At 39.4% G+C, this 26747-nt stretch overlaps 2 protein-coding genes across 3 annotated transcripts in view; one reads left to right on the top strand and one right to left on the bottom strand.

The window, feature by feature from the left end:
- Positions 1–1525: 1525 nt before the first annotated feature.
- Positions 1526–10795, top strand: rpl36 (ribosomal protein L36). Of its 2 annotated transcripts, none has more exons than XM_072244434.1 (4): positions 1526–1631; positions 4643–4737; positions 6722–6856; positions 10663–10795. In XM_072244434.1, the coding sequence occupies exons 2-4, from the start codon at positions 4645–4647 to the stop codon at positions 10750–10752; spliced, it is 318 nt and encodes a 105-aa protein (XP_072100535.1). In that variant the 5' UTR covers positions 1526–1631; positions 4643–4644; the 3' UTR covers positions 10753–10795. The 2 variants fall into 2 exon arrangements, with proteins under 2 accessions (XP_072100535.1, XP_072100536.1); XM_072244435.1 differs by having other exon boundaries at positions 1615–1705.
- The window catches only part of lonp1 (lon peptidase 1, mitochondrial), a 55784-nt gene continuing 39666 nt past the window's right edge, over positions 10630–26747 (bottom strand). Inside the window, exons 11-18 of the mRNA XM_072244433.1 lie at positions 24052–24139; positions 23663–23785; positions 22901–23017; positions 22356–22496; positions 19921–20086; positions 17476–17684; positions 14089–14253; positions 10630–13739 (exon numbers count right to left, since the gene is read on the bottom strand). Coding sequence (XP_072100534.1) covers positions 13590–13739; positions 14089–14253; positions 17476–17684; positions 19921–20086; positions 22356–22496; positions 22901–23017; positions 23663–23785; positions 24052–24139 — 1159 coding nt within the window. The 3' untranslated portion in view covers positions 10630–13589. The remainder of the gene's footprint in view (positions 13740–14088; positions 14254–17475; positions 17685–19920; positions 20087–22355; positions 22497–22900; positions 23018–23662; positions 23786–24051; positions 24140–26747) is intronic.

Genomic DNA, 26747 nt, shown 5'->3' on the forward strand with positions numbered 1-26747 from the left:
CTGGGGCTCTGAATGGTGGTGAGGGAGGAAATGCAGGGGCAGCTGCAGCACTTGTCATGCTTACATGAACACTGATTTCTCTAAATTCTGATAATTACTCCCCCTCCCTCTTTCCATTCCCCATTCTGATTACCCTCTCACCCTTTCTATTCTCCTCACCTGCCTGTCACTTCCATATGGTTCCCCTCCTTCTCATTCTTCCATGTCCTTTCCTATCCATCCTCCTTCAGCCCTCTATCATTTCCACCCATCACCTCCCAACTTCTTCCTTAAACTCTACCTACCTACCTACCTACCTTCTGCCTCACCTATCACCTGCCAGCTTGTACTCTTTCCTCTCCCCTTACTCTTATTCTGGCTTCTGCCCCTCCCCTTCCTTTACAGCCCTGTTGAAGGGTCTTAGCCTGAAATACCCACTTTTTATTCTCCTCCATAAATACTGCTTGACTTGCTGACTCCCTCCAGCATTTTGTATGTGTTGTTGAAGATTTCCACCATCAGCAGAATCTCATCTTTAGCATCTAGTGGACAACCTCTGCACCTTCTCCAAGGCTGCCATGCACTCCCTGTGATGACCCCGATGATTGCTATGATGGGGTGACCAGAGTTGAATGCAAAACTCTAAATTCAGCCTAACCAGGGTTTTGTAAAGATGTAATATAATTTCCTCTGCCATCTTCAACAGGATCATACCACCAAACACATTTTCTTTCCACCTCCCCCCCCCCACTCTCCACTGGGATTGCTCCCTCTGTGATTTCCTTTTCCATTCGTCCCTCCCCATTAACCTCCCTCCTGGCACATATTCCTTTCAGTGACAGAAATGCTACACCTGCCCAGTTACCTTCTCCCTTACTTCCATTCAGGGCCCCAAACAGTCCTTCCAGGTGAGGCAACACTTCACTTGCAAATCTGTCGGGGTCGTCTAATTCAATCTGGTACTCCCAGTGCGGCCTCCTCTGCATTGATGAGACCCGATTGGGGGCCTGCTTTATCGAGCACCTCTGCTCCATCCACCATGAGCAGAATTTCCTGATGGCCAACCATTTTAATTGCTATCCCATTCCCGTTTCAATGTCGGTCTATGGCCGCCTCTTTTACCACAATTTGGTCACCCTCAGGTGGAAGAACAGCAGCTCATATTTCACTTAGCCTCCAATCTGAACGTCGACTGTTAATTAATTTCCATGGATGCTGCCTGACTTGCTGAGTTCCTCCAGTTTATCGCTGTCTGTTGCTCTAGATTTCCAGCATCTTCGGAATCTCTCGTGGATATAATTTCCTGACTACTGAATTCAACATTAAAGGCGAATTGCATGAGCTCCTGACCAGCTCCTCGATATGGGGACAAGTAGGAATGGGCGATACGTGCAAATAACAAAAAGTTCTGGCTTTGAAAAGAACCGATTTTATATTGACAGTAGATCCACGTATTATTTCAAAACCAACCAAAGGAAGGGATTTTTTTCCCCCTAAAAACAGAACATTTTCCTGAAACCACACGACAACAAGACGAGCCCCTCCCGGCCGGTTTCCGTTCACATGGTCGCCGCCGCGGCAGGTCGGAGGCCCTGAAATCCCAGAATTCCGCGCCAGCCCAGTCCTTCCGGCCTGGCCGCCATAATCGTCGAGTAAGTACAAGAAGAGCAGAATTTAAAATCGGGTCGTTATCGGAACCATCCTGCGGTTGGGTGACTCTTGCTAGGTGGGGATGGAAAGGGTAGCGTTATATGTGATTTTTAGACAGGATATTGTATGTGTGTGCATCCCACTGGAGTCGTTATTTGTGAATTAAGGAGGAGATTCGGACTTGGGGGTGTCCGGCTGGAGAACCGTCTCCGCTTGGCGAAGGGGATGCGATGTCGGTGTTACTCCTTTTCTTCGACTTTCCGATTTGTGCTTTCATGGTTTTATATCGGACCATCTGCTAAACGTTGGTCAGTGCAGCTCCAGAGAGGCGGTTTGAAGATTTGAGCAACGTGGCAGGTCCGGCTCTGTGCTAATACCAGGGACTCTTGTACGGGGGGTTTAGCCTCACCTCGGAGCTCGATATCTAACGGGAGATTCTTCTACTCTGTTTTCCCGTGACCTACCACCGATCGTTTTGTCCCTATCTAATATCACCAGCAAATTAGTGTTGCGTAAGGAAGATTTGCTGTGCACAAATTGGGTAACGTTTCCAACGTGTCAGTGGTGGCTGTATTCAGAAGTGATAAAGCTGTTGAGTTTATGGTGCCCTGAAGATGTGATTGAACCTCAGTTTTCTCATTAATCTCTGGAATACGAACAATATTGAAGAAGTGTTAGTAATCTAAGCGTATTCTACAGTAATGATATCTCAGAAGTATGTAATTTGTTAGGTATTTGGGGTGTTGAGAAAGGAACTTCAGAAAGACAGGTCCTTTCCATATCATAGGTTTTCTCACATGTAACGCCTGTGTAGTACAATATTTAAGATTTTTCACAACGAGCTGTATAGCAAAACTACATGAGTGTAGTCTACTAGCATTGCAACTGAGGCAGCCAGTTTGTAGTGAACAGGTTTTTACAGACATAATATAGACATGATGGCAATTTTAGAAATGTTGCTTGGTGTTTGTCGGGAAACTTTATTCCAATGCCATGAGATTCTTTGTAATCAATTCATTCATCAGTTGGTTCATTTTGTTCATAAAATAGTACCTTTTGAGTCTCTAGCATGCTTTGTACTGCCTGGAGTAGAGCTACTTAATGTCTTGGAGTCTCACCAGAACACTACTAAGCAGTGGGTGAAATTTCCAAATGCCAGTGAATATTTTTTTTATTGAGTCTTTCCAAAGGAAACATTGGCACTAACTTATTTTCCACACTTCTATAGGCAGATTTGATTGCTGCAGTATTTTGAGTTGTATTTGATCCCAGTTGTAACGTGAAGCCATGATTTCCTCAGCTACTTTCCTAAGTAGCTAACTTGTTACCCTGAGACTTGCTCCTAGTTCCAAGACACTAGTCAATTAAAAAGACCTCTCACCTTATCTACTCTTGGTAAAATCTCCTTAAGATGGTAATGTTTTAATGATGTTACCTCCTTAAGAGCTTACTGAAAATTGGTGGTTTTCTATAATCTTAATGCCAGATATGCAGAGGGAAAGAGTACAATGAGTAACTATAAGAAAGTTACAGTTAGACTATAAAAATGTCTTGACATTGGAACATGTTATTTTAAAAAATAAGAGATTTTTTGGCATTGTGGCAGATGAAGATTATTCCTTCAAGTTTTGAATCATTGACAGGTGATTAAAAGGAAGGTGAGATCTTTAAAACTTGGCAACATCTATTATGTCGTAATTAATGGGCTTAATGCTCATGAATTTTAAGGAATTGTGTGGATACTTGGGAAGATGGGTTACCAAGGTGCAGGAACTGGGTCTATACTTAGTAGTTACATTAACTCAGACACATTTGGGCCAAATGTGTCTATTTGTTGAAAGTTTCTTATTTGAATCGATGTTTCTGTGTTGGAGAGTTAAGTTGAAAATCATGGTGAACAAACTTAACTTGTATAGCACAAAATACATGGCTAGTACGGCCAAATCAGTTACCTTTGAGATGGAATCCGCTTGCTCTCTAGGCAAACAACAGAACTTTGTGGTTAAAGTCATACATGGTTTTTAAAATGCACTGAATACATGTGCATTTGGAATTAATAGGGACAATATCAAGAACTATAAATGCTTTGAAAATTTGAAATGTAGAAAACAAACTTAAGGTAGTTGGATTAATGGGAGTTGGGGGGAGGGGGTCACCAAAGAGTAAGAGGTTTCTGGAACTGTGGGTGATGGGACTGAAACAATTTTTCTTTCAATTTACCTGAATGAACAGTTGACATGATGTAGCCTGTAGAGACTAAGAATTGGCAAATGGAAATAGTTTAATCATCCTCTTCTGGTCAGCAAAAAAACTCAGTGGGCTGAATGGCCTTGATCAGGGATTCTCTTGTACAACGATGAGGTTATTTGCATTGAGATACCTGAATTTAAATCCCATCACAGTAGCTGGGCATTCAAATTCAACACAGCTGACTGAAACTGTAGCATGTCTGACTCTGAACCCACTGAAGTAGTTAAATCATTACTGCCCTGAAATCCTGATGAATTATTTAGTTCAAGGCCTGTTAAGGATGAACAATAAATCCTGTCCTTGTTAGTAACATGTGTTTCCTATGGTCGAGTTTAACTGTGGGACAGTCACAGAATGGATGATGTAAAATGTGTAGTGTGATGTGATACAGTTTGATGTGAGGAATCAGAAACCATTGTTCTGACTAGGTATCATTTTAAAGAGACTTCATGATTACAATCTTTGATTTAATCACTAGTCTAGTTGGGTCATATTTAATTGGAGAGTTTGTATTGAATATTTACTGGTATAATTCCAGAGATTGGGGATGCATGAATAAAATGGAGAATTAATATTTTTCCCCTTTAAGCAAAAATATTTAAGATGGACTCATGAATTTCCAATTCGTCCAATTTCCATTCCTGAAATTGACAGCACTCTGCTAAAGTGTCACCAAAATTGATGTACAAATTTTGCTGTATTTTTGCATTCACTTTGATTTGAATGACTATTAAATATTTGTTTCCCTACTTCATCTGAATAGAAATGGCAATCAGGTATCCTATGGCAGTTGGCCTGCACAAAGGTCACCCTATCACCAAGAATGAGACCAGCCCAAGGCAAAGCCGCAGACGAGGGGTGAGTAACCACATGAGTTGTTAACAGGAGCTGCATCTTTAACTTTAATGCCTGAAGTTATTTTCCAGGTTTGGCATTCTCAATTCTCCCCTCCAATCAGCAATCCCTGAAAATAGCATAGCAGTTTTCTGAAAAGATCCTGTGCTGCACAGATTTTAGGAAACTTAATTTTAAGGAAGTGGTGGTGAGGTGTTGTAATATATTGGAGAAATATTACAGTGATTGTCATCACAATTCATCCTTGCCTATAACATTCTTACTGGAATTGACAGGATGCACCAGTCTCAAAGTAAGGAGTGGGCCTTTTAAGATGAAGCTGGGAATCTTTTAAAATCAGTGCAGTGAACTTACAGTTAATACAGGAAAGTAGAACTGAGATAAAATGTCACTTATGTTACATAATAGCAGAGTAAAGCACAGGGAGTTGAATGGCTCATGTCTCCTCCGGTGTCTTGTGTTTACTTATTCATATTGGCTAAAATTTGAGCAAAGAAGTTGTCCTCCAGTTAACTCAGCACCACAATTTAATGATGGAAGATGAGGTTAATGGTTCTGGTTCTGGTTCATCTGTTTTTATTGTCTCCACAGCTCTAAATTCTGTTCTCCACAATCTCTCAGTTTTGAATATACTAATTGGCTAAATCCTGCTGGCTGTGGTCATGTGGGGAAAAATGCCACTCTGGGGAAAAAATGTCAGATATTTGTAAGCTTTAATTTTTTTTGTTTACAGGTTTGACACAAATCAGAACCCTGCCTCAGCTTGTATTTTTTCTGTGGTGCTCTGGAGATAGGGCCCTGGTACTGTACTGCACGAGATTTGTCTCTGTGGCCTTGTGCCATGCCTCGTGCCTTAAGCCTTCACGATACAAGGCCCAATGAGATTCCACCTGTGCATCTGTACCAGTTTAGTGTGGCTGGCAGGTTTGGGGAGCAGACAGGCTTAAGCAAAATCTAACCGATAACTCAACTACAAGTCTTTTGGGTGATGGATTTCAAAGATTTACCACTCCTCAAAAATTCCTCATCTGTGTTAAGAGATCTGTTCCTCAAGTCTAAACTCCATTGAAGGTACCCTTAACAGCTTTTATCTAGTCAGACAAAAATGGGAGTACTCTTGTTTAAAAGGGTGATACGTTTTAAGTCCATTCTATCAAACCCTCATCCCAATAATCAACATGGTGAATCTTTGCTATGTCCCTAAAACAAATATATTTCCTTGAAGATTAAATCTGTGCAGAATACTTGAGTTATATTTGCCAAATGCCTGCATGGTTGTAGGACTTCCTTAATTCTTGTAACATTATAACAAGGGTCAACATTACATTTTGTTTACTGCAGTACTTGAATTCCAGCATTTTCTTCTATTGGAAACATTTTGTATCTGACAGCTAGTAATTAACATTCTCATACAGTCTTAAATACTGATTTTATATTCTAACTGGCACAATGGATAATTTCACATTTTCCAACTTGAAACTGCCATGTATTTGTCCACTCTGCGTCTGTTTCATTTTTCAGATTTTTACCCTCTGAAGCTTTACCACTTACCATCATCTAACTTGGATACATTAAATTTATTCCTATATCACAACACATATTAAGCATAAATAGCTGAAGCCCTGGCTCTGATTTCTGAAGTTTGCTAACTTGAAAAATAAATCTGTTCCTGTTTTTCATATTAATTAACTGTCTATTCATGCTAATCTGTTGTGTTCACTATGAATTATTCAGCAATGTTGAGGAAATTTTAAATGGGTTTAATACATCCAAGTCCAGTTAGTGGTTTCCCCTTTATCTACTCTGGTTACTTTCCCAGTAATCTGTAATAAATTCTTTTAAGTGTGGTTTTCCTTTCATAAAAGCTAAGGTAAAATATGATTTTAGAAATTTGTTCTGTTTATCAGCATTATTTATCCACTAAAAAAATGGTAACAAGTGGGTTTGGAATGGAATTTTAAGTTCTGTTATTTTTTTTTTTCAAAAGCGCCTGACCAAGCATACCAAGTTTGTCAGAGACCTAATCCGTGAGGTCTGTGGCTTTGCCCCTTATGAGAAACGTGCAATGGAATTGCTGAAGGTCTCTAAAGATAAGCGTGCACTCAAATTCATTAAAAAGAGGGTAAGCAACAATATGGTCAACATGTTTTCATATCTTAAATGTATTGTCTTTATTCTGGTCGTTTTGAATTATTACAAGTTAATTTGATTATGTATATTAACGTTTGAGGATTTTCACAGTAGACCCCCCCCCCCAAAAAAAGGAACTTCTGAAGCATAAAAAAACCTAAAAGTTCAAAAACAAATGTCAGCAGTTCAAAAGTATTTATCCCCTTTTGCTCAATACTTAGTTGAGCCACCTCTTGTAACTATTACAGCCAATAGTCTTTTTGGATAAGTATCCATTAGCTTTGCACAATGTGATGGAGAAAGATTTTGCCCATTCCTCTGTGCAAAATTGCTCAGTTGGGGAGCAGCAGTGGACACTAATCATGAGGTCTTGCAAGAGATAATCGATCAGGTTAAGGTTAGGACTCTGACTGGTCCACTCAAGGACATCAGTTTTCTTTATTTAAAGCCACACCATGGTTGCTCTGGCAATACGCTTTGGTTCATTGTCCTGCTGAAAGACCAACTTCCTCCCCAGTTTAAGCTTTCTGGCAGAGTTAGCAGATATTTATCCAGGAACTCTATGTATTTAGCAGCACTCAGCTTTCCATCAATCCTGACTAGATTTCCACTCCCTGCTGCTGAAAAGCATCCCTGCAGCATGAGGCTACCTCCACCATGCAAATAGGGATGGTGTTACCTGGTTAATGCACAGTACTATATTTACACCAGGGGCCCCCAACCTTTTTTGCGCTGCGGACCGGTTTGATATTGACAATATTCTTGCAGACCGGCCAACCCGGCGGGGGGTAGCGTTGCCAACAGACAAGAGTAGCAGTCAAGAAAGACTGCAATGACCATGAAGCCTTGCGTGGGCGCCAGCTGCTGATATTATTCTCTGCAAAGTGTTTTTGGCGATTCTGTTCGGGGGTGGGGGTGTTCATCACGACCGGAATATTGGTAATAAGGGGCTAATACACTCAATTTCGTTTCTAAAAGGTTTTATCTTACGAATTTAATATTAAACACACAGCACATATTTTCTTCGCATGAATATAGTGATGAGTCAATCATCAGGGGAGGACGGGGAGCTTGAAGTAAGTGTTGAAAGAACTTCCAGTAGAAGTGGTAGAGGCAGGTTCGATATTAACATTTAAAGAAAAATTGGATAGGTATATGGACAGGAAAGGAATGGAGGGTTATGGGCTGAGTGCAGGTCGGTGGGACTAGGTGAGAGTGGCTTTCGGCACAGACTAGGAGGGCCGAGATCGCCTATTTCTGTGCTGTAATTGTTATATGGTTATATAAGTCACTTATCAGTCAATAGCATCATAACATTTTAAGTAACGTTTGGTTATTAAACACACAGAACATATTTTCCCCGTATGAACATACAAAATCATTGCAACACACCAGTATTGCTGAATCATTGGGAGCCCTGGGCTTGTTTCCCTGCAACAAGATGGTCCTATCGAGGGGTGATGGGGGAGACGATACTCGAAGGAGGTTCCTTATTTAGTTTTCGTCGCATTCATTGCAGAGATACATTGGAAATGGAAGCAACGTTTTCAGTTCTTTCGTGGCTATCTCAGGATATTTAGCCTTGACTTTGATCCAGAATGCGGGCAGAGATGTTATGTCAAACATACTTTTCAGCCCGTTGTCATTTGCAAGCTCGAGTTGATCTTCTTCCCGCGCTGACATCGATGTCGCGCGGGTAATGACCTCGCGTGCGTTCAAGCTCAACAGTGGGCGTGACAGGGAATGAGGAAAGGTGCAGCTGACTCATGTCGCCAAATCGTATCGTTTCCTCGCGGCCCAGTAGCAAATGCTCTGCGGCCCGGTGGTTGGGGACCGCTGATTTACACCACACATACCACCGAGTGTTGAGGCCAAAAAGTTCCACTTTAGTCTCATTCAACCACAAGACCTTTGTCCACATCTTCACAGTATCTTCTGAGTGATGCTTTGCAAAGTTATTATGGGCAAGGATGTGTTTCTTTTTAACCAGGGCTGCTTCCTTGCCATTCTTCCATAAATACCCTTCTTGGGCAAGACCTGGGAGATTGTGGAGCCATGAATAGTGGCTCCAGTTGCAGCCACTGACTTCTGCAACTCACTCAAGAGTGACTCTTGGTGTCACAGTAGACTATTACAAGTGCCGTTCTTCTCCAGCGACTGAGCTTAGAGGGTCAGCTTGACAGTGTGGTTGTGGTTTTGCTGTGAACTGCACTGAGCCCCGAGGTAGGTTCATTGCCTCCAAGATCGTCTTGTCCCCTTCCCCAGATTTGTGGTTCTCTGTTATCACTTCCTTGACTTGAATGCCCTTTTGTTGTCATTTTGGTTTGGTCTGTTGAAAATCTAATTGGGCCTGACAGAGAGAAGTGGGTAAATTAATTGAAAACAGGTAATCCTCCAACTTGTACCTGAAGAAAGTTGGCTAGTAATTAAAGCAGATGAATACTTCAACTCCACAATTTTGGTTTTAAATTTTTAGTGAATTGTTGACAGGTTTTAGAATGTTTCTTTTGATTTGACATGATGCACAATGTTTTGTAGATCAGCTCAGAAATCCTACTTAAGTATATTTTTAAATTTAGCAAAATGAGACAGTAAAATGTGAAAATAGTTTAAGGCATTGTATATCCAGTCTGATTGTTGGTTAATGTGAAAAAGACTAAGGAGCTGGTGGTAGACCTGAGGAGAGCTAAGGTACCAGTGACCCCTGTTTCCATCCAGGGGGTCAGTGTGGACATGGTGGAGGATTACAAATACCTGAGGATACGAATTGACAATAAACTGGACTGGTCAAAGAACACTGAGGCTGTCTACAAGAAGGGTCAGAGCCGTCTCTATTTCCTGAGGAGACTGAGGTCCTTTAACATCTGCCGGACGATGCTCAGGATGTTCTACGAGTCTGTGGTGGCCAGTGCTATCATGTTTGCTGTTGTGTGCTGGGGCAGCAGGCTGAGGGTAGCAGACACCAAAAGAATCAACAAACTCATTCCTAAGGCCAGTGATGTTGTGGGGATGGAACTAGACTCTCAGATGGTGGTGTCTGAAAAGAGGATGCTGTCCAAGTTGCATGCCATCTTGGACAATGTCTCCCATCCACTACATAATGTACTGGGTGGGCACAGGAGTACATTCAGCCAGAGACTCATTCCACTGAGATGCAACACAGAGCGTCATAGGAAGTCATTCCTGCCTGTGGCCATCAAACTTTACAACTCCTCCCTTGGATGGTCAGACACCCTGAGCCAATAGGCTGGTCCTGGACTTATTTCCTGGCATAATTTACATATTACTATTTAATTATTTATGGTGCAATTGTAACGAAAACCAATTTCCCCTGGAATCAATAAAGTATTACTATGGTTCATTAGAAAAATACCACGTTTGTAGATGGCTTGTTTTATGCTGCATCATCCATAATAATAAAGCAGAAAGTATCCCACTAATAGTTAATTGATTTGGCTGGAGATTATTTTAGTGCTGTATACCAGGCACGTCCTGAGACATGGGTGGTACTGGTGAGGCAGCATTCTAACTCAACGCAAGGCAAAAGTTCCCAACTTGGGGACTACAGCCGTAAACAGGTTGGGAACCTTGCTATAAGGGAATTGCACAAGTTGAGAGTATATGGATAGAAGATGCTGGCAGTATTGAAACCAAAAAATAATTTAAACTGCGGAAGCATCATTCTAACAAAAATAAGTTGTGCTATCAACTTAATATATTAGAGGACCTGACAAAAATGAGCTTTTGTTCACAACTGCTTTGTAAAGATTTATCTAAATCTGTTTACATTTCTTCCAGGTTGGAACCCATATTCGGGCCAAGAGGAAGAGAGAAGAACTCAGCAATGTATTGGCAGCAATGAGGAAAGCAGCAGCAAAGAAAGATTGATCTGTACTAAGTTGTTACCAATAAAATTCATTTTTAATGTTGACACATGAATACCTGGTTTACATTTACAATGAAGACTGATTTTTGTGGAACCATTTATGGTGTTTTGTTTAAAACCATATTTCATATTTCCCTGAGGCAATTTAGTTTGGTCTATACAAGCTCACTATATAATTCCAAAATTGAACTTTTGTTATCTATTCTCAATATTTAATAGCACATGACTAATGTCACTATTAAGTATAGAAAGAGGAGGGAAGTGTAGTAAAACTGCATAGCTAGAGAAATAGTACAGACCAACTGTATCTCTCTGGGGCACTTGGAGTAATTTAGGCAGATGCGTGAACCATAAAGGTCAGACAAGTTTGTGTATCAGTGCTGGGATTAGGGCCTATGAGGGATGATTCACTAACAAGATAGCGTTGGGGTAAACACATGAGCCTATCTTCAGCCAGGGTTAGCCTAAGAGAACATAGGGAGAGTTAAGCTATTTTTGAAGTCTCTAAATTTGAACTGCAGCTATAATGTAATATAAATTTTAAAAGATCTTGGCAACATGGTTTTCAGGAAAGAAATCCGAAGACACTGATTAGAGAATCTGTTGGTATACGGGGGAGGATAGCTTTGAGCAATAAAAAAAATCTTCAGAGCAAAGAACTGAATGATACTGACTAGGATAAAGGACAATGAGCAAATACAGATGTCTAAAAGCCACAGTGATAAGTGGGTTGGATTCCAATTATGCAATTTGATTAGAATCACACATGCATGTGTGGTGAAGTATATTTACCTTCATTGGATTTGGGTTTGAAAAACAAGCCAGGCTCACTGGAGGACAGCTAAGAGACAACAATAAATGATTTAAAATACACAAAGTATAACCCAAAGTTTTAAAAAAGTTAGTTCAAGAAGGGGTGATTTCAGTGGGCTAAAACATCTGGCTTGGGTAAACTAGAATCAAAGAACGATATTAAAAAGTATAAGGAAAAGGCCTGAGCTCCCATGATCCCAGAGCAGAGAAAAAGCGTATGCCTGTGATACAAACCAGGCTGGTATGTCTTGAACAGTGTGAGGAAACCAGAACACCTGGGGGGAACCAGAATTGAAATCTGAAATTCCTTGAGCTGTAAGTGTTGTGCTAACTACTACACAAGTGGTGAATCTTTAATAACAAATGGCTGTGTCAAGACTTAAGATGATACTGAATAACGTGATCATCAAAAGGAATACACATTTAGAAAAAAATACAGCAAAGTATATAGCATATACTTCCAAGGACAGTAGTGATAGCAAATTGAGAGATGGAAGCTGTCTGGAAAAAAAATGCAAGAACATGGCAAACAGCCTCCTTCAATGCTGTAACCATGATAATTTAAATAAAAGCACATTGCTCCTTCTCTAATGCTCCATCCAGTCTGACTGTTAAGGCTGAATATGGCCTTACAAAGTGGGACAGGCATAAGCAAACCTCTACAGTAGGGTTAATCTGAGAGTTTGAGAATCTGGAGGCAGGAGGGGGGCCTATCCTGGGATTAGAGGCCTGTGTGTATGAGTGGTCAGGAGGATGGGAAAACAGCTTCTTTGTGTTGAACATCATAGACATGATACATACACCAGAACGTGTGGCAATGCTTTGCTTACAGGCCGCCCCAGCCCGTCCTTGAGTGTTGCTTCTTAATACAAACAGCACGTTTAACTTTTTTTTGATGTACGTGTGACGAATCTGAATCCAAGATTCAGCAGCAAAACTTACTTTCAACTGGAATACATAAATCTAATTTCACAGACCAGTAATATACTAAAAACTGGTTATTAAATATTCCCAACTGTGTTAAAATTGAAGCATCAAATTCCCTAGCACAATTAAAAATAGTATTGGTAGCAGCTGAAACTAATTATTCTACCAACTAATACTCACTTCTCCTCTTAAGTGGAGTATGTGTTATTTTACAGATGCCAGACAAGCTGGCTTTTTAGAAAACTGACATATTAAAGCTACAACTACAGCTAAGGCAGTTGCAGGTAACGACTGATAAATCAATCCAGTTTGTATTCAACTGAAGAAGAAAATCAAAAGCTAACTAACGGAATATCAAAGGGTGTGGTTGCCCAAATAAATTAATGACTGCAAAGCAAGGACAGTACAACTGTTCCAATGTGTCTTATTCTGAAACACAGATTCCCTGGGAAATGCTGAGGGAATTTTATGATTCCAGCAACATTGCAGAACGCACAATTGTCACCATCCAGAAAAGTAAAAAATTAAATAGACTATTCTGAATGTATCAATTCATATCTGAACATGGAACATAGATGCCAGGCACCTCAACTCTTAAATGACCAGTGAATATCAAAATGCAATTTGACTAGAAGACATCACAGACCAGATTTCACCTACACAAAGATGCACTTGTACATCTCTGGAGACCAGAATCTTGTTGACATATTCTCAATCATCAAATTGTGCCAAGTGTAAAACATAAACTTCGCAAAAACTAGAGATAACATGAAGCTTTCTTGATATATGTAGCTATCATACACGATTTATTCATAATCTACTGATTCCAATTGCTCCAGGATTCTATAATATCAAAATTGAAGAATAATTCTAGTACATTTATTAAAATAATTTCTTAACAAAATTATTGATGCCAAGATACGTTACAATACTTCAGTAAGTGAGCTACGCATTTCCTCATGCTCAATTTGCTTTGCTGCCTTAAGTCTTCCAGCGGTGTAATGGACCAGCACATAACATCTGATTGTATTTCTACAAAAGGGCAACTTATAGAAATATCTTGTGATCAGTTCAATCATTTGTTCAGTGGTCAGTAACCTTATTTATTTGGAAAGGCTGTATTATACACATCCTGGTAATGTTCAGCAAAATGCACCTCCAGGCCCTCTGTAATAAACTTTGGTAGATCAAAAAAATCCTTTTTGTTTTCCATTGGTAAAATGATGCAGTTAACACCAGCTCGTCTTGCCTAAAAAAAAAATAAAACACCGTTCAGTTGCAGTCAAACCTCTGGACTATGTGTTTTAAAATTTACAACCATTAACATTTTTAGATTCCTTTACAGACACTGATCTATATCAAGAAAATGATCTTAAATATTTGAGAAAACTTGTTTTAAATTCTTAGGAAAATACTAAAATTAGAATTGCAAAATTTAGAACTAGCAGAAAAGAAAACGTAAAAATGATTCAATTTCTTATTTAGCTGAAGGTTAAGTACTCTAATTGAACAACTACAATTTTGCTCCAATTTCGATAAAACTCGAGCTATTCCTTTTCAACTCCAGTTTTGCTTTCAGAAACTTCACTGCAACTTACAGCAATGGTCTTCTCCTTAATTCCACCAACAGGCAGGATTTTTCCAGTTAATGACACTTCTCCAGTCATGGCTAAATTTTGCCTTGCAGGTTGATCCATTGCCAGAGAAAGCAATGCAGTTACAATTGTACAGCCTGCACTTGGACCATCCTTGGGTGTCGCACCCTACAGAAACAAACAAACAAGTAATTAGAAGGTTTAAACAGTGTCACTGATAATAAATGAATTGATTAAACTTGTTCTTCACTAGCAATACATTGTATCGGTACAGAAAACCTCTGATAATCCACTATCTAACATTTTGCAAATTCCAGTGGTTCAGCAATTGGCTCACCAGGTGATGTTTGCTACATTTGCCATGCTCCGTCAGAATGCTTTGCTTACCTTGGTCCCTTTAACCTCACCTGGTTTTATTGGTCATGCTCTTCTGAAACTTACAAGATATTTTAGAAATGTTGCTACGTTTCATCTTACAAACAAGTGAATTTGATAGTTCTGGTCTAAACACCAAAGTCCTGGGTATGCTGGATTAATAGAGTTCTACTGAACAATGCGAATTGAGGCTGTCTGTGGGACTATTACACAACTGTTCATATCAAGTCTTTTATTCTTGTATGAACAACACAAATACTTTTGCATATTAGATATATTAAAATTAACTAATTTGGATCAGATACACGGAATGCATAGCTTAAGTTAACAGTATATACTCAGCTGACTGTCAACACTGGTAGAGTAGGAAGATAAATGTTTCAATGTTTCCTCCACAATTCATCATTCCCTCACATCTGTAATATTTATTTATATCAACAGCACATAGCTTTGTGCTGACTGTCTTAGAAATGCTGTTGTATTTTTTAAAAAGATGTTAAAATAATTGCAAAAATGGTAACCTCGTAAATGGAAATACCTTGAGTGAAGATACCCACAACCACACTGTTGCCCAATGAGCTAGTCCCATCTGCCTGCAATGTGCCCAGTCTTCTAAACCTCTCCTATCTACAAACGTTTGTAGATGCCTTTTAAATGTTGTTAATGTTCCTGCCTCAAATACTATTCCTGCCAGCTAGTTCCAAATACACATCACCCTTTGTGTGAAGCTGCTGCCTCTAATGTTACTTCTAAATCTCTCGCCTCTCATAACCTATGCTGTCTTGTTTTTAGTAGCCCCCTCCCAGGAAAAAGGCTATGATGGACCTTAACAGGGCCTTGCTGAAGTCTATATAGAAACAATCATCGCCCTTCCCTCATCTAGCCTCTTGGTTACATTCTGGAAGAACTCTAAGACACAAATTCTCAAGCACAAAGCTACACTAATTGTCTGAAATCAGAATGTCCCACCAAGTGTTGGTAGATCCTGTCCCTCAGCATCCCCTGCAGCAAGTTACCTACCACCGATGTCAGTATCAGTGGCCTGTAGTTTCCTGTGTTATTTTTGCTACCCTTTTTAAAAAAAAAATTGTACCACATTAGTTACTCTCCAGTTTTCCAGAATCTCCCTATGGCAGAGGTGAAGCAATAATTTCTGCAAGGCCTTCTGCAATATCTTCTCATGCTTTCCACAAAATTCAAGAATACACCAGATCAGGCCCTGGAGATTTATCTACCTTGATATATTTTAATGCCTCCAATATCTCGATAGATTTCTGTTGTCCAAGAGAACATCACTCATTTCCTTCACTTTCATAAATTTTCTACGTAGTAAAAACTGAAGAGAAATATTCATTAAATGTCTCACCCATTTCCTTTGGTTCCACACACAGGCAGCCATGTTGATCTTTGATGGGACCTTATATCTTCATAGTGACCCTTTTACTCTTAATATACCTGTAGAATCTCAGGATTTTGCTTCCCATATCCTCTTGCTCCCCTAACTTCCCTCTCAAGCGCAATCCTGCACTTCTCGTAGTCATTGGAAGATACATTTGTTGCTTATATGCAGTGAATGCCTCCTTTTTCTTAACCCAAAGTTTCAATATCTTTCATCAACTAGGGTTCCCTAAACCTGCCAGAATTGCCTTTCACCTCAACAGGAATGTGCAGGTCTTAATTTCTTGACAACTCTTTAAAGGCTTTCCTCTTTCCCTGCAAAAAATCTCACTATTGCAAGATTCAACTTAACGGCTCCAAATTTTGCGTTGCTTGCATTCAGGACCCTAATCTGTGAACTGACTGTTTCCTTTTCCATAACTTATTTAAAAACTAAGAGAATTATGGTCAATGAACCCAAAGAACTCACTGACAGATAGTCATAGTCATACTTTATTGATCCCAGGGGAAATTGGTTTTCGTTACAGTTGCACCATAAATAATAAATAGTAATAAAACCATAGTTAAATAGTAATATGTAAATTGTGCCAGGAAATAAGTCCAGGACCAGCCTATTGGCTCAGGGTGTCTGACCCTGCAAAGGAGGAGTTGTAAAGTTTGATGGCCACAGGCAGGAATGACTTCCTATGACGCTCTGTGTTGCATCTCGGTGGAATGAGTCTCTGGCTGAACGTACTCCTGTGCCCACCCAGTACATTACGTAGTGGATGGGAGACATTGTCCAAGATGGCATGCTCCACCACTTGCCCTACCTCAATCCCCAGGAGGTGAACCCTCTCTAGAGGTTCCCCCAATGTATTGATCAAGGAAGTTTTCTTGGACACATTCCACTCCATCGAAGCCTTGGTTGGCTCAGTCAGCATTAGGGAAGTTAAAATCTCCCACCAGTATTACCTTATGTTTACAACTACCTGCGCTCTCTCCGTAACTGCTCTTTCAATTCCCACTGAAAATTGGGAGGGTGGACTATAATAAAATCCCAGAGTGACCATCCCCTTTCTATTTCTCAGTTCTGCCAATATTGCCACACTGGATAATACACCAAGAATATCCTCCTCAAGGACTGTTGTACTGTTGCTATGTCCTCTTTCAGCAAGAAAGCAACCACCCTTTCTTTCTTACTTGCACCTGTCATGCCTGTAGCATTTTCCTCTATGTTCTGTTTTGGTTATGATATTCCAATCCACAGAGCTCATCCATGCCACGACTTCACTGGCCATAACTCAAACCTTTTGCACTGAAATAAATGCACTTTAAACCAATGGCCTTTCTTCCCCCTTTTGCTGCACTCAATATTGTAGACTTAGTATTGCATTACCTAGAAAAGCATAACTACATTGGTTTTACTGTGTGAAAGTAGTGACAAATTGATTTAGTATAGAGTTGCAGTATAGTGTTGGCTAATGCAGCTTTTGGTGTGCAGTACACAAGTATAACACTCAACAGAAAATGCTTTGTTTATAGTTATGAAGTATAGTTGTGGCAACTAATTAATGCAATTAGCATCCCTTTTATGGAACAAAATACCTTTACATACTTAATAATTCGAACACTTACTTCAGGCACATGCAGATGAATATGCGAGTGAGTCAGGAAATCATTAGTAGGGTCTTTCTGCATGAGAAAGGCCCTGGAAAATGTATAGGCAATTTTTGCACTTTCCTTCATCACATCTCCCAGCTGACCAGTCACTTCAAGAGAACCATCTTTACTTTCTTTGTCTCTTGGTCGACGAAGGGAAGTTTCAATGAAGAGAGTTGAACCACCTGATTGAGTATTATAAGGTACACAATTATTTCAGAATGTTTCCATTGTTGGAGAGCCAAAAAAAAAGACCTTTTCTATCTGGTTCCCCTTTGCTATTTATTTAAAAGAGTGGACATGGGAGGTTGTTGAAGAGATTCAGGGAGATCTAGATATTTAGAATTAAAATTCTTAAAACTTATAATGCTGTCTAATGATACACTGGTTTCCAAGAATCTGCTTTTTTCTTTCTGAAATAGAAACTAAGATTGATCACCCGAAGTCTTGTACAATTTCAACATCTCAATTGAATTCAACCCCAAACAAAAGTTAAGGTGTATTGGTATTGGTTCATTATTCTCCTATGTACTGAGATACAACAATGCCATCCAGATAGATCATGCCATACATAGTTACATTGAGGTAGTTAAAAGAAAACAGAACATAGAGCTGCACATACAGAGAAAGTTCGGTGCAGAAAGTCAGATAAAATGCACGTGCTACAATAAGGTGGATTGACAGATCAAGAGTTCATCTTCTAATGTGTGAGAGATCCATTCATGAGAGATAAAAGTGGGATAGAAGCTGTTCTTGAATCTGGTGTTAGGTGTTCTCAAGCTTTCTGTGCAACAGGGAAGGGGAGGAGAGAGAATGGTCCTTAATTATGTTGTCTGCTTTAAGAGTAAGAATGTGATAAGGCAGTCCTCAAGATAAATACTTACATTGCTCCTAATGGTCACTTGAGAAATGGAACAAGTTCCTCATCTTCCCTGTTATGATTTATGCAGACTGGTTCCCGATGTGCAGGTTTGTCACTTGAGGAGTAGTTATGCAGGGTACCACTCTACATTCTTAAGAGTTTAGGATACTGAATCCATCAATACATTAAAAAAAACTTAGTTAAAGACTTGACAAGATAGATAAATGGAGGCTGCTTCTCCAGAGTTCAGAACTAGGCATCATAGGCCATCTTGGACTGAAATAAAAAGAAAGTTCTTCATTTAAAAGGATGGTGAATATTTGGAATTCTCTCTACCAATGTGCTGTGGAGCCTTTCTTATTAATTGCTTAAAAAAATAGAGATTGGTAATTTTCTACATGAAAGTGGTTGGGGTGAGGGGAAACAGTGCAGGGAAATGTTTTTTTTAAAAAGGTAGATCAGGAATGATCTTGTAGAATGTCAAAGCAGGCTTGAGCACCTGAGTGACTACTCCTGCTTTCATTTCTTACATTCTTAAAGGAGAAAGAACAAGAAATAAAGCAATCACCCCCTCTCAGAAAATATAGCAAGCCAAACAATTTCTTGCTGAAGTATTGACTTAATTATTAAAGGTAGCCAAGCTTCAAAATTACATATGATAAATAAAAAATAAAACACAGATTTTGGATATCTAACTAAAAACAGAAAATGCTGGAGATACTCCGTCATCAGGTTAGACAGTAATAGGCAGTAATCTTGGATGGAAGATTGTTAGACGTTCCCTTTCCATAGATACTAACCAACCAAAGGAGTATTTCTAGCATTTCCTGTAATTATAATAGAAACCAACAAACTGAAGTTACAGGCACAACCTCTTTCTTTTTTGGCGTGTGCGTGCGTGAGTGTGCGATGTTGGTGGGACAATGTCTTTTTCATGCCTTTACAAGGCGCAGAGCGAGAGACAGAGAGACTGTGTGGCGCGCCACTCCTCACACAGACATTTCATAGTATTTTTCCCTTTTTATTTTACGAGGTCAAGTTGCAATCTCGACACTCAACCCGGCACAGATGGAAAACGTACTCCGGAGCGGCTCCGACTGGGTGTGAACCCGGGAACCTCCGTTCCAGAGTCTGGCGCTGATGTCATTGCGCCACCAGCCGGTCCACAGGCACAATCCCATGGTATTCTCGGAGGGGTAGGGAGGGATGTTGAAGGCAGTTACAGAAAAAGGAAGGGAAGACCATGACTGAGAATTTTGAGGGAAAAAAGTGTAGTGGTTCATTTTAGTGAACAGAGGGATTATAAAGGATTTAGTAAATTTGGTTGACAGAAAATTGAGTTGGAGCTTGAGACTAGCTCTGTGGATGGTGAAAAGTAGCAAGCAGTGTCAGATAAACATGAAATTAGTCAATTCTAGAGGTAATATGTATATATTGTCGTATCTCAGCAGAAGAATGAAGCAGACACAGAAGAACAACGTTGAAAAGTTGACAATTGGCAAGAATATATTATGTCCTTATTGTGAACCATTTTTGAAATACAAAACTCATCCTCTCACCCATAGCTGTCCAGGCTAAACCCATTACAACTCCTGATGGAGTGACGTCATACATTCGGTCCACTGTGAATATAGGTTTTCCAACAAAATCATGGAGGTTCTCTGGTGTTGCCACTACCCTGTCAGTTTCTTTATGTACAATTTTATATGCAGCCTTGCGGAATACCTGCAGGAGAGTAATCAAGTAATTTGTGGCTGCAGAGATTGTCTATGAAATTATTTAAATGAGGTATTGAAACACATGTAAATCCGAGTAATACATCAAAACCTTTAAAACCAGCTAAGAAATCTCATGTAAAATTATGTCAACTGAACAAACTCATCAGCTGTTCTCCACAGGCACCCTGTTCTGCACATGGAGAGGATACAAAATTCCCCATCTAGAAAAGCAGCCATATCTGTATGGAACCACTCTATATGAAAACATGCTCCAGCAAAATTTAATCGGATTTGTCAAAAATCTATGGCACTTTTAGCAAGAGAGTTCACTACACTAAAGTAGCTGTCATATTTGTGGAAGGTGCAAGTTTTTCACAACAAAGCCTGTTGTTTAAAATGTTCATACCCTTTCCAAACACTGATAACTTTTAATTGTTGCCTAACTCCAATCTTCACCAAACTGTCCACTTGATAGACATTCCATCAATTATCCTAAATATTCATTCCCCTCTTCAGCACAGTGTAACATCCAGACAGGCAGTAAATGATGACTTTACTAACTATGCCCAGGTTCAGGGAAAAAAAAATCTCTGGCATTACAAATCAACTATTATGCATGTGTTCCTTTTCTTCAAGTGTTCATGTTGAAGAAATATTTAAATAAACTGAAAGCAAAAAAAAACATTTTACACCCTCCTCCCCACACCTCTAGTTTTCTCTGCTACCTGATTTGATGCTGAATCATTGCATTTCAAATCAAAGTTTGTTCTGGGTCCTTACACAAACTTTCAATCTGACTTGTTGACATTGATACTTTCCCTGTTAGCTAAGGTTTCAGATAACTCATTCATTTTACTATAGCTATTTAGCTTGCAACTTTATAATTTGCCACACAAAAAAAATTGCACTTGCAAGTACATGCCCAACTAGACACCATCAGATACTATCTACTTAGAAGATCTGTAAAGGTTTCACATTTTAGGGGATATCTTAAGTAAGGGCAGAGGGCCCAGTGATTCAGGGAAGGAATTCCTGAGCTGAGAGATCTTGGGATCTAGGTTCATAGCTCCTTGAAAGTGGCCACACAGGTCAATAAGGTGGTTAAGGCGGCTTATGAAATACTTGCTTTTATTAGTTGAGGCACTGAGTTCAAAAGTCAGGAGGTTATGTTGCAACTTTATAAAACTCTGGTTTTATAAACATCTGGATTTTTGTGTACAGTTCTGGACCCCCACTATAGGAAGGATGTTGAGGCCTTGGAGTGAGTGCAGAAGATGCTACCTGGTTTAGAAGGCACGTGCTATCATCAGAGGCTGTGGGGAGATCTCAGAGACTTACAAGATTATGAGAGGCATAGATAGAATGGACAGAGAATATTTGTTTCCCAGGGTTGAAATGTCTAAATACCAGAAGTCGGGCATTGAAGGTGAGAGAGGGTAGGTTCAAGTGGGATGTGAGGGGTACATTTTTTTACTCAGCGAATGCTGGATGCATGGAATGCACTGCCTAGTATGGTGGTAGAAGCAAATACATTAGAGGCTTTTAAGAGATGTTTGGATAGGCACATGGATGTAAGGGAGATGGAGGGATACAGACATGGTGTAGATAGGAGGGATTAGTGTTTGGTGTTTTTGATTTGCTTTTCAGCTGGCTCAGCATAACATTGTGGGCCAAATAGCCCATTCCTGTGCTGTATTTTTCTATAAAGCAATAAACAAAGATTAGATGCTGAAACAAAACAATAATCTGTGGGTGAAGTAAACAAGTGACAGGGACAGAAATGTAGATGGCTGCCAAATTCAGGGACAGGAATGTTGAACTAGTCACAGAAATGGAAATGGGCAAGATCATGAATACAAGGTTGAAAATTTTAGCTGGAAAATCTATTTTTACTGACTTTTATTTGCATATATGGAGTGATGCAATCTAACATTCTACTACAGCAAAACATTTAATGTTTACACTAATAGAAGGCATGAAACTCCCTTCTATATCTTTATTATTACTGGGCAGCAAATACAATGGAGAGAAAAAAAAATTACATAGTTTTGTCTAATACTATGTCCGATTCAGCATCGCTGAAAATTAGACTGCATAATAATTGTTTTGGATTTTTAGTTTCAATAAAGAAATTTCTTTATATTTTGATGCATGATATACTGTAGTTCATGCGGAGTCACAGCTGGGGCTACTTTATTACATGCCTTTGAGTACAGTGTTATCTGTAGTGGCTCTTCCACGTTAGAACACTTCTACAGTGGCAAAGACGCACTTACCTTTTCCACCTGCTTTTGCAGATTGCGAACCCCACTTTCCCTGCAGTACTGTTTGATTAGAATAGTTAGTGCTTCAGGTGTGATTTGTGCCTTCTCTTTATTCAGGCCACAGCTATTCATTGCTTGGGGAACTAGGTAACGCTGCAATAAGAGTACAAGTTAATTATCATACATTTTTACAGTATTTTACATCCTCAGACATTTCAAAGTGCTATAGACTGTAGTGCAATCGCTGTCTTTTTTCTACAGACAAAATGCAACATCTATTTTGTGCACAGCAAGGATGCATAAATAGCTGAAGTAAGGAACTATGATTCAAGCTCACAACCTTGTGCCAGAAATTAGGAATACAGAACTGAGAATGCAATCTCACTATTAAATAGAGAACATAGATGAGATCCTTCATTTATATTCCATGCAATGTAGGCATCACTAATATACGATTTCTCATGTCCAATGCAAATACTAGAATAAATGCACACAGCTTTTTATTATTTTTATAGTAATAGATAATATTCTGCCCATTTAAAAAGGAACAGATTTACCTCAGCAATTGCAAGTTTCTCCTGCGCTACATAACCAGAAATGTTAATCATCTCCATTCGATCCCGGAGAGGTTCAGGAATTGTTTCAGTCACATTAGCAGTGCAGATAAAAAGTACCTAAAAATTTTAAAATAAATGGTTGGACAGAGTACTTTCAGTGCTTTTCTTTCACTTCAGTGCCAAGAGTCCTGATTTGCTCCAGGTACTCTATTACAGATGTAAACCAGTTTGTCCAATCCTCATGAGGCCCAAGCAACCTAGACTTGGTGACAATATTTCTTGGCTTTCTTGTTCCAAATGATTTAGATGGCCAAACAGGTACAGAAAAGGATGTTTCTGCACAAGACTATTATGTACAATTTTTTGCAGCTTTTGTCTTTCTGCCTTAATTTCATGCTAATTTGATCAGCAATATTAAAATTCAGTGTTGTCAGAATATTGACAAACTTATTCAGCCATTCAGGATATTATAGCTAATCCTAAGTTTTTCCTCAGCTGACATCCGTTCAGGCTATTTCCACAAGCAATCAGAAGTAGGAACCAGGGTGATATTCTTCATCTGTTGCCTGGGATGTTGAGATTATTTAGAGCTTTCCCATATGACCCAGATAAAATCAGCTAAACGTGACATCATCATTCATACAATGTCTTACTGAGAGTTCCATCTGGAGGTAACAGATTTAATCTCAGGTCATCAATCCCAAAATTTAACCCCTTTCTTTCATTGCAGATGCTACCAGACTTGCAGAATCCAAACTATACCTTTGATAAATCGACTGGCACATCAAGGTAATGGTCCAAAAAGTTAAAATTCTGTTCTGGATCAAGAAGTTCCAGGAGAGCTGAAGATGGATCCCCTTGATAACCACGACCAATTTTATCAATCTGTAGTAAATAAGTATGATTGCTTGATGTGATCAAAAATTCAGAATTCCTGCATGCTACTTAATAAGCTAAAGTTGGGGATAATAGATCACTAATGGAAATACTGATTGTGTAAATTAAAATCAACAATAATGTAATTAAGTATCTGTGAGTGTTGAAAACACATGAAAGGCAATTATACTTTAAGGTTATGATGAATTTTTGATTGACACTGGTTTAAAGCTTTCAGACGAAATATTAACTACAACCATATTAGAGAAGGTTACCTCATCAATAAGAACCAATGGATTTTCAGTTTTTGTTTTCTTTAGACACTGAATGATTTTTCCAGGCATTGCTCCAACATATGTCCTCCTGTATTAATTACAGAAGCATAAAAAGGTTACCACAACCATTAATTTATCGCAGTATACTTCTATGTTGAACACTGTTTTAGAAGCAAAGCCAGAAATTAACACTGGTTCAATAAGTACAGAAGAACAGAGTCATACAGTTGTCAAACATGGAAACGTTCGGCCCACCAGATCTATGCTAACCAATATGCTCATTTACACTAATCCCACTTGTCTGTATTGACTCTCTAGCACTCTATACCATGCTAATTTAAGTATCTGTCCAGAAGACTCTTAAATGTGCTACTGTTGCCACCTCCATCATCTCCTCTGGTAGCTCATTCCAGATACCAACTACTATGTGAAACAGTTACCTCTCAAGTCCCCTTTTACACATTCTCCTATTCGCCTTAGGACAATGGCTTCTGGTTATAGATACTTCGATCGCGGGAGAGAAAGTCTAGTTATCTACCCTACCTATGCCTCCCATAATTTCATACATCTCTATCATGTCACCTCTCAGTCTCCTTCAGACAATTTCTCCTTAAAACTCAAGACCTCCAATCCAAGCAGCATTATTGTGAATTTTTTTTGCACCTTTCGCTTAATTATGTCTTTTCTGTAACATAGCAACAGTTCTGGTGACCATATCAAAGATACGTACAACTGTAACATGATGACCTAAATCTTGTACTCAATGCTGATGAAGGCAAACCATCCACTTTCCCCATCACCCTGTATGCCTGTGTTGCCACATTCAGGGAACCGTGTACTCGCACTCCAAGGTCTCTGTTCAACAACATACCACTCTCTGTCTATGTCCTGCCCTAGCTTAGTTTCCCAACATACATTATTTCACATTTGTGTGAATTAAATTCCACTTTCCCCAATCTCCGTCTTTTCACAAACCTGACCAACACACTACAGGATACAAGAATCAGTTACAAATTCCACATAGATTAGAGACTTTGAGACACAAGTTTCTGGCTACAATGATGAGAACATGGTTCAGAGCTGCACATTCCAGAAAAACGTAGCAATAGGCATCTACAACACTAACCAATGAGGAAACTTTTTAAATCAGCTGAATGCTGCCTCTGTCTATTATTATCAGTGAAACAAGATGTCAAGAAGAGTGCTATCAGACATTTATTCATAATTGCAGCAACACACATCAAAGTTGCTGGTGAACACAGCAGGCCAGGCAGCATCTCTAGGAAGAGGTATAGTCGACGTTTCGGGCCGAGACCCTTCATCTGACGAAGGGTCTCGGCCCGAAACGTCGACTGTACCTCTTCCTAGAGATGCTGCCTGGCCTGCTGCGTTCACCAGCAACTTTGATGTGTGTTGCTTGAATTTCCAGCATCTGCAGAATTCCTCGTGTTTACGTTTATTCATAATTGATTTGCTTACTGATGTTAGGTCTGAGTTCTGACAGATTCTGTTATTTTGCATAATACATTTTTGTTTGGAACTTGAAAAGCCTTAAACTCTATGAAAGCTACTGATGTCCCCTTAACATGTGATATTCTTGACAAGACAATATGATGTCAAAACAATCTTATTTTTTCAATCCCCTTTTAAAATGCCCAACATTTGATTTGCCATCTTAATTACTAGTTAGTACACACAGGTGCAAATGTACACAAACATTTACTACTTTACCTGTTATCTCTTATTTTCCCAAATCATATTCCCTATGCCACTGGCCTATCCCAGTCATTTGACACAGCTACAACCTCTTGTGCTCACATAACCACCTGAATTTGCTTAAATTTGGGTAAATTGTATTAACTTATCAATCCTCATTATAAACTGCGATTGAAAAGGGACCAATAAAAATCTTAAGATGACTCAACTAGTAATAATTAGATTCCAAAGAAATTAAAAACAAAAAGCTGTTGGAACTCAGCAGGTCAGGTAGCATCTATGGAGGGAAATGGACAGTGGACATTTCAGGTCAAAACCCTTCAACTGGACTGCAAGATATAGTTAGTATAAAGAGGTGAGGGGAGTCAGGTTTATTATCACTGCCTTCTAGGAAGTGAAATTTATTGTTTTGCAGCAGTAGTACAGTGTAAAGATGCAAAATTACTATAGATTTAAAAAATAAATAAATAGTGCAAGTAAAAGGAAATTATAGGAAGTGTTTATAGCCGGTTCAGAAATCTGATTAGGAAGGGAAAGAAGCTATTCCAGAATCATTGAGGGTGGATACCTCCTCCCTGACAGTGGTATTGAGAAGAAGACACGTCCCAAATGCTGAGGGACACCGCCTTCTTGAGTCACTGCCTCTTGAACATGTCCTCAATGGTGGGGAGCATTATGCCCATGATGGAGCTAGTTGAATCTTCACTACATGCCAGGCTGTGAAGCAAGCAGTCAGAATGTTCTCTATTGTACACCTATAAAAATTTGCGAGAGTCTTTGGTGATTATAGCAAATTTCATCAAGCTCCTAACGAAGCAGAGCTGCAAGTGTGTCTTCTTCATGACTGTATTGATGTGCTGAGCCCAAATCAGATCCTCTGAGATGTTGACACCCAGGAACTTAAAGAACCTCACCACTTCCACTGCTGACCTCTCAATGAGGACTGGTGTGTGTTCTCTCAACTTCCCATTCCTGAAGTC

The sequence above is a fragment of the Mobula birostris genome, chromosome 26 (genome assembly GCF_030028105.1).
Source record: "Mobula birostris isolate sMobBir1 chromosome 26, sMobBir1.hap1, whole genome shotgun sequence".
Lineage (NCBI taxonomy): Eukaryota > Metazoa > Chordata > Chondrichthyes > Myliobatiformes > Myliobatidae > Mobula > Mobula birostris.

Excerpts from the sequence above, each read along its gene's own strand:
- rpl36 (XM_072244434.1), top strand. The coding sequence starts at position 4,645 with ATGGCAATCAGGTATCCTATGGCAGTTGGCCTGCACAAAGGTCACCCT. Across the intron at positions 4,738-6,721 it reads GGCAAAGCCGCAGACGAGGG|CGCCTGACCAAGCATACCAA; the intron begins GTGAGTAACCAC and ends TTTTTTCAAAAG. Across the intron at positions 6,857-10,662 it reads TCAAATTCATTAAAAAGAGG|GTTGGAACCCATATTCGGGC; the intron begins GTAAGCAACAAT and ends CATTTCTTCCAG.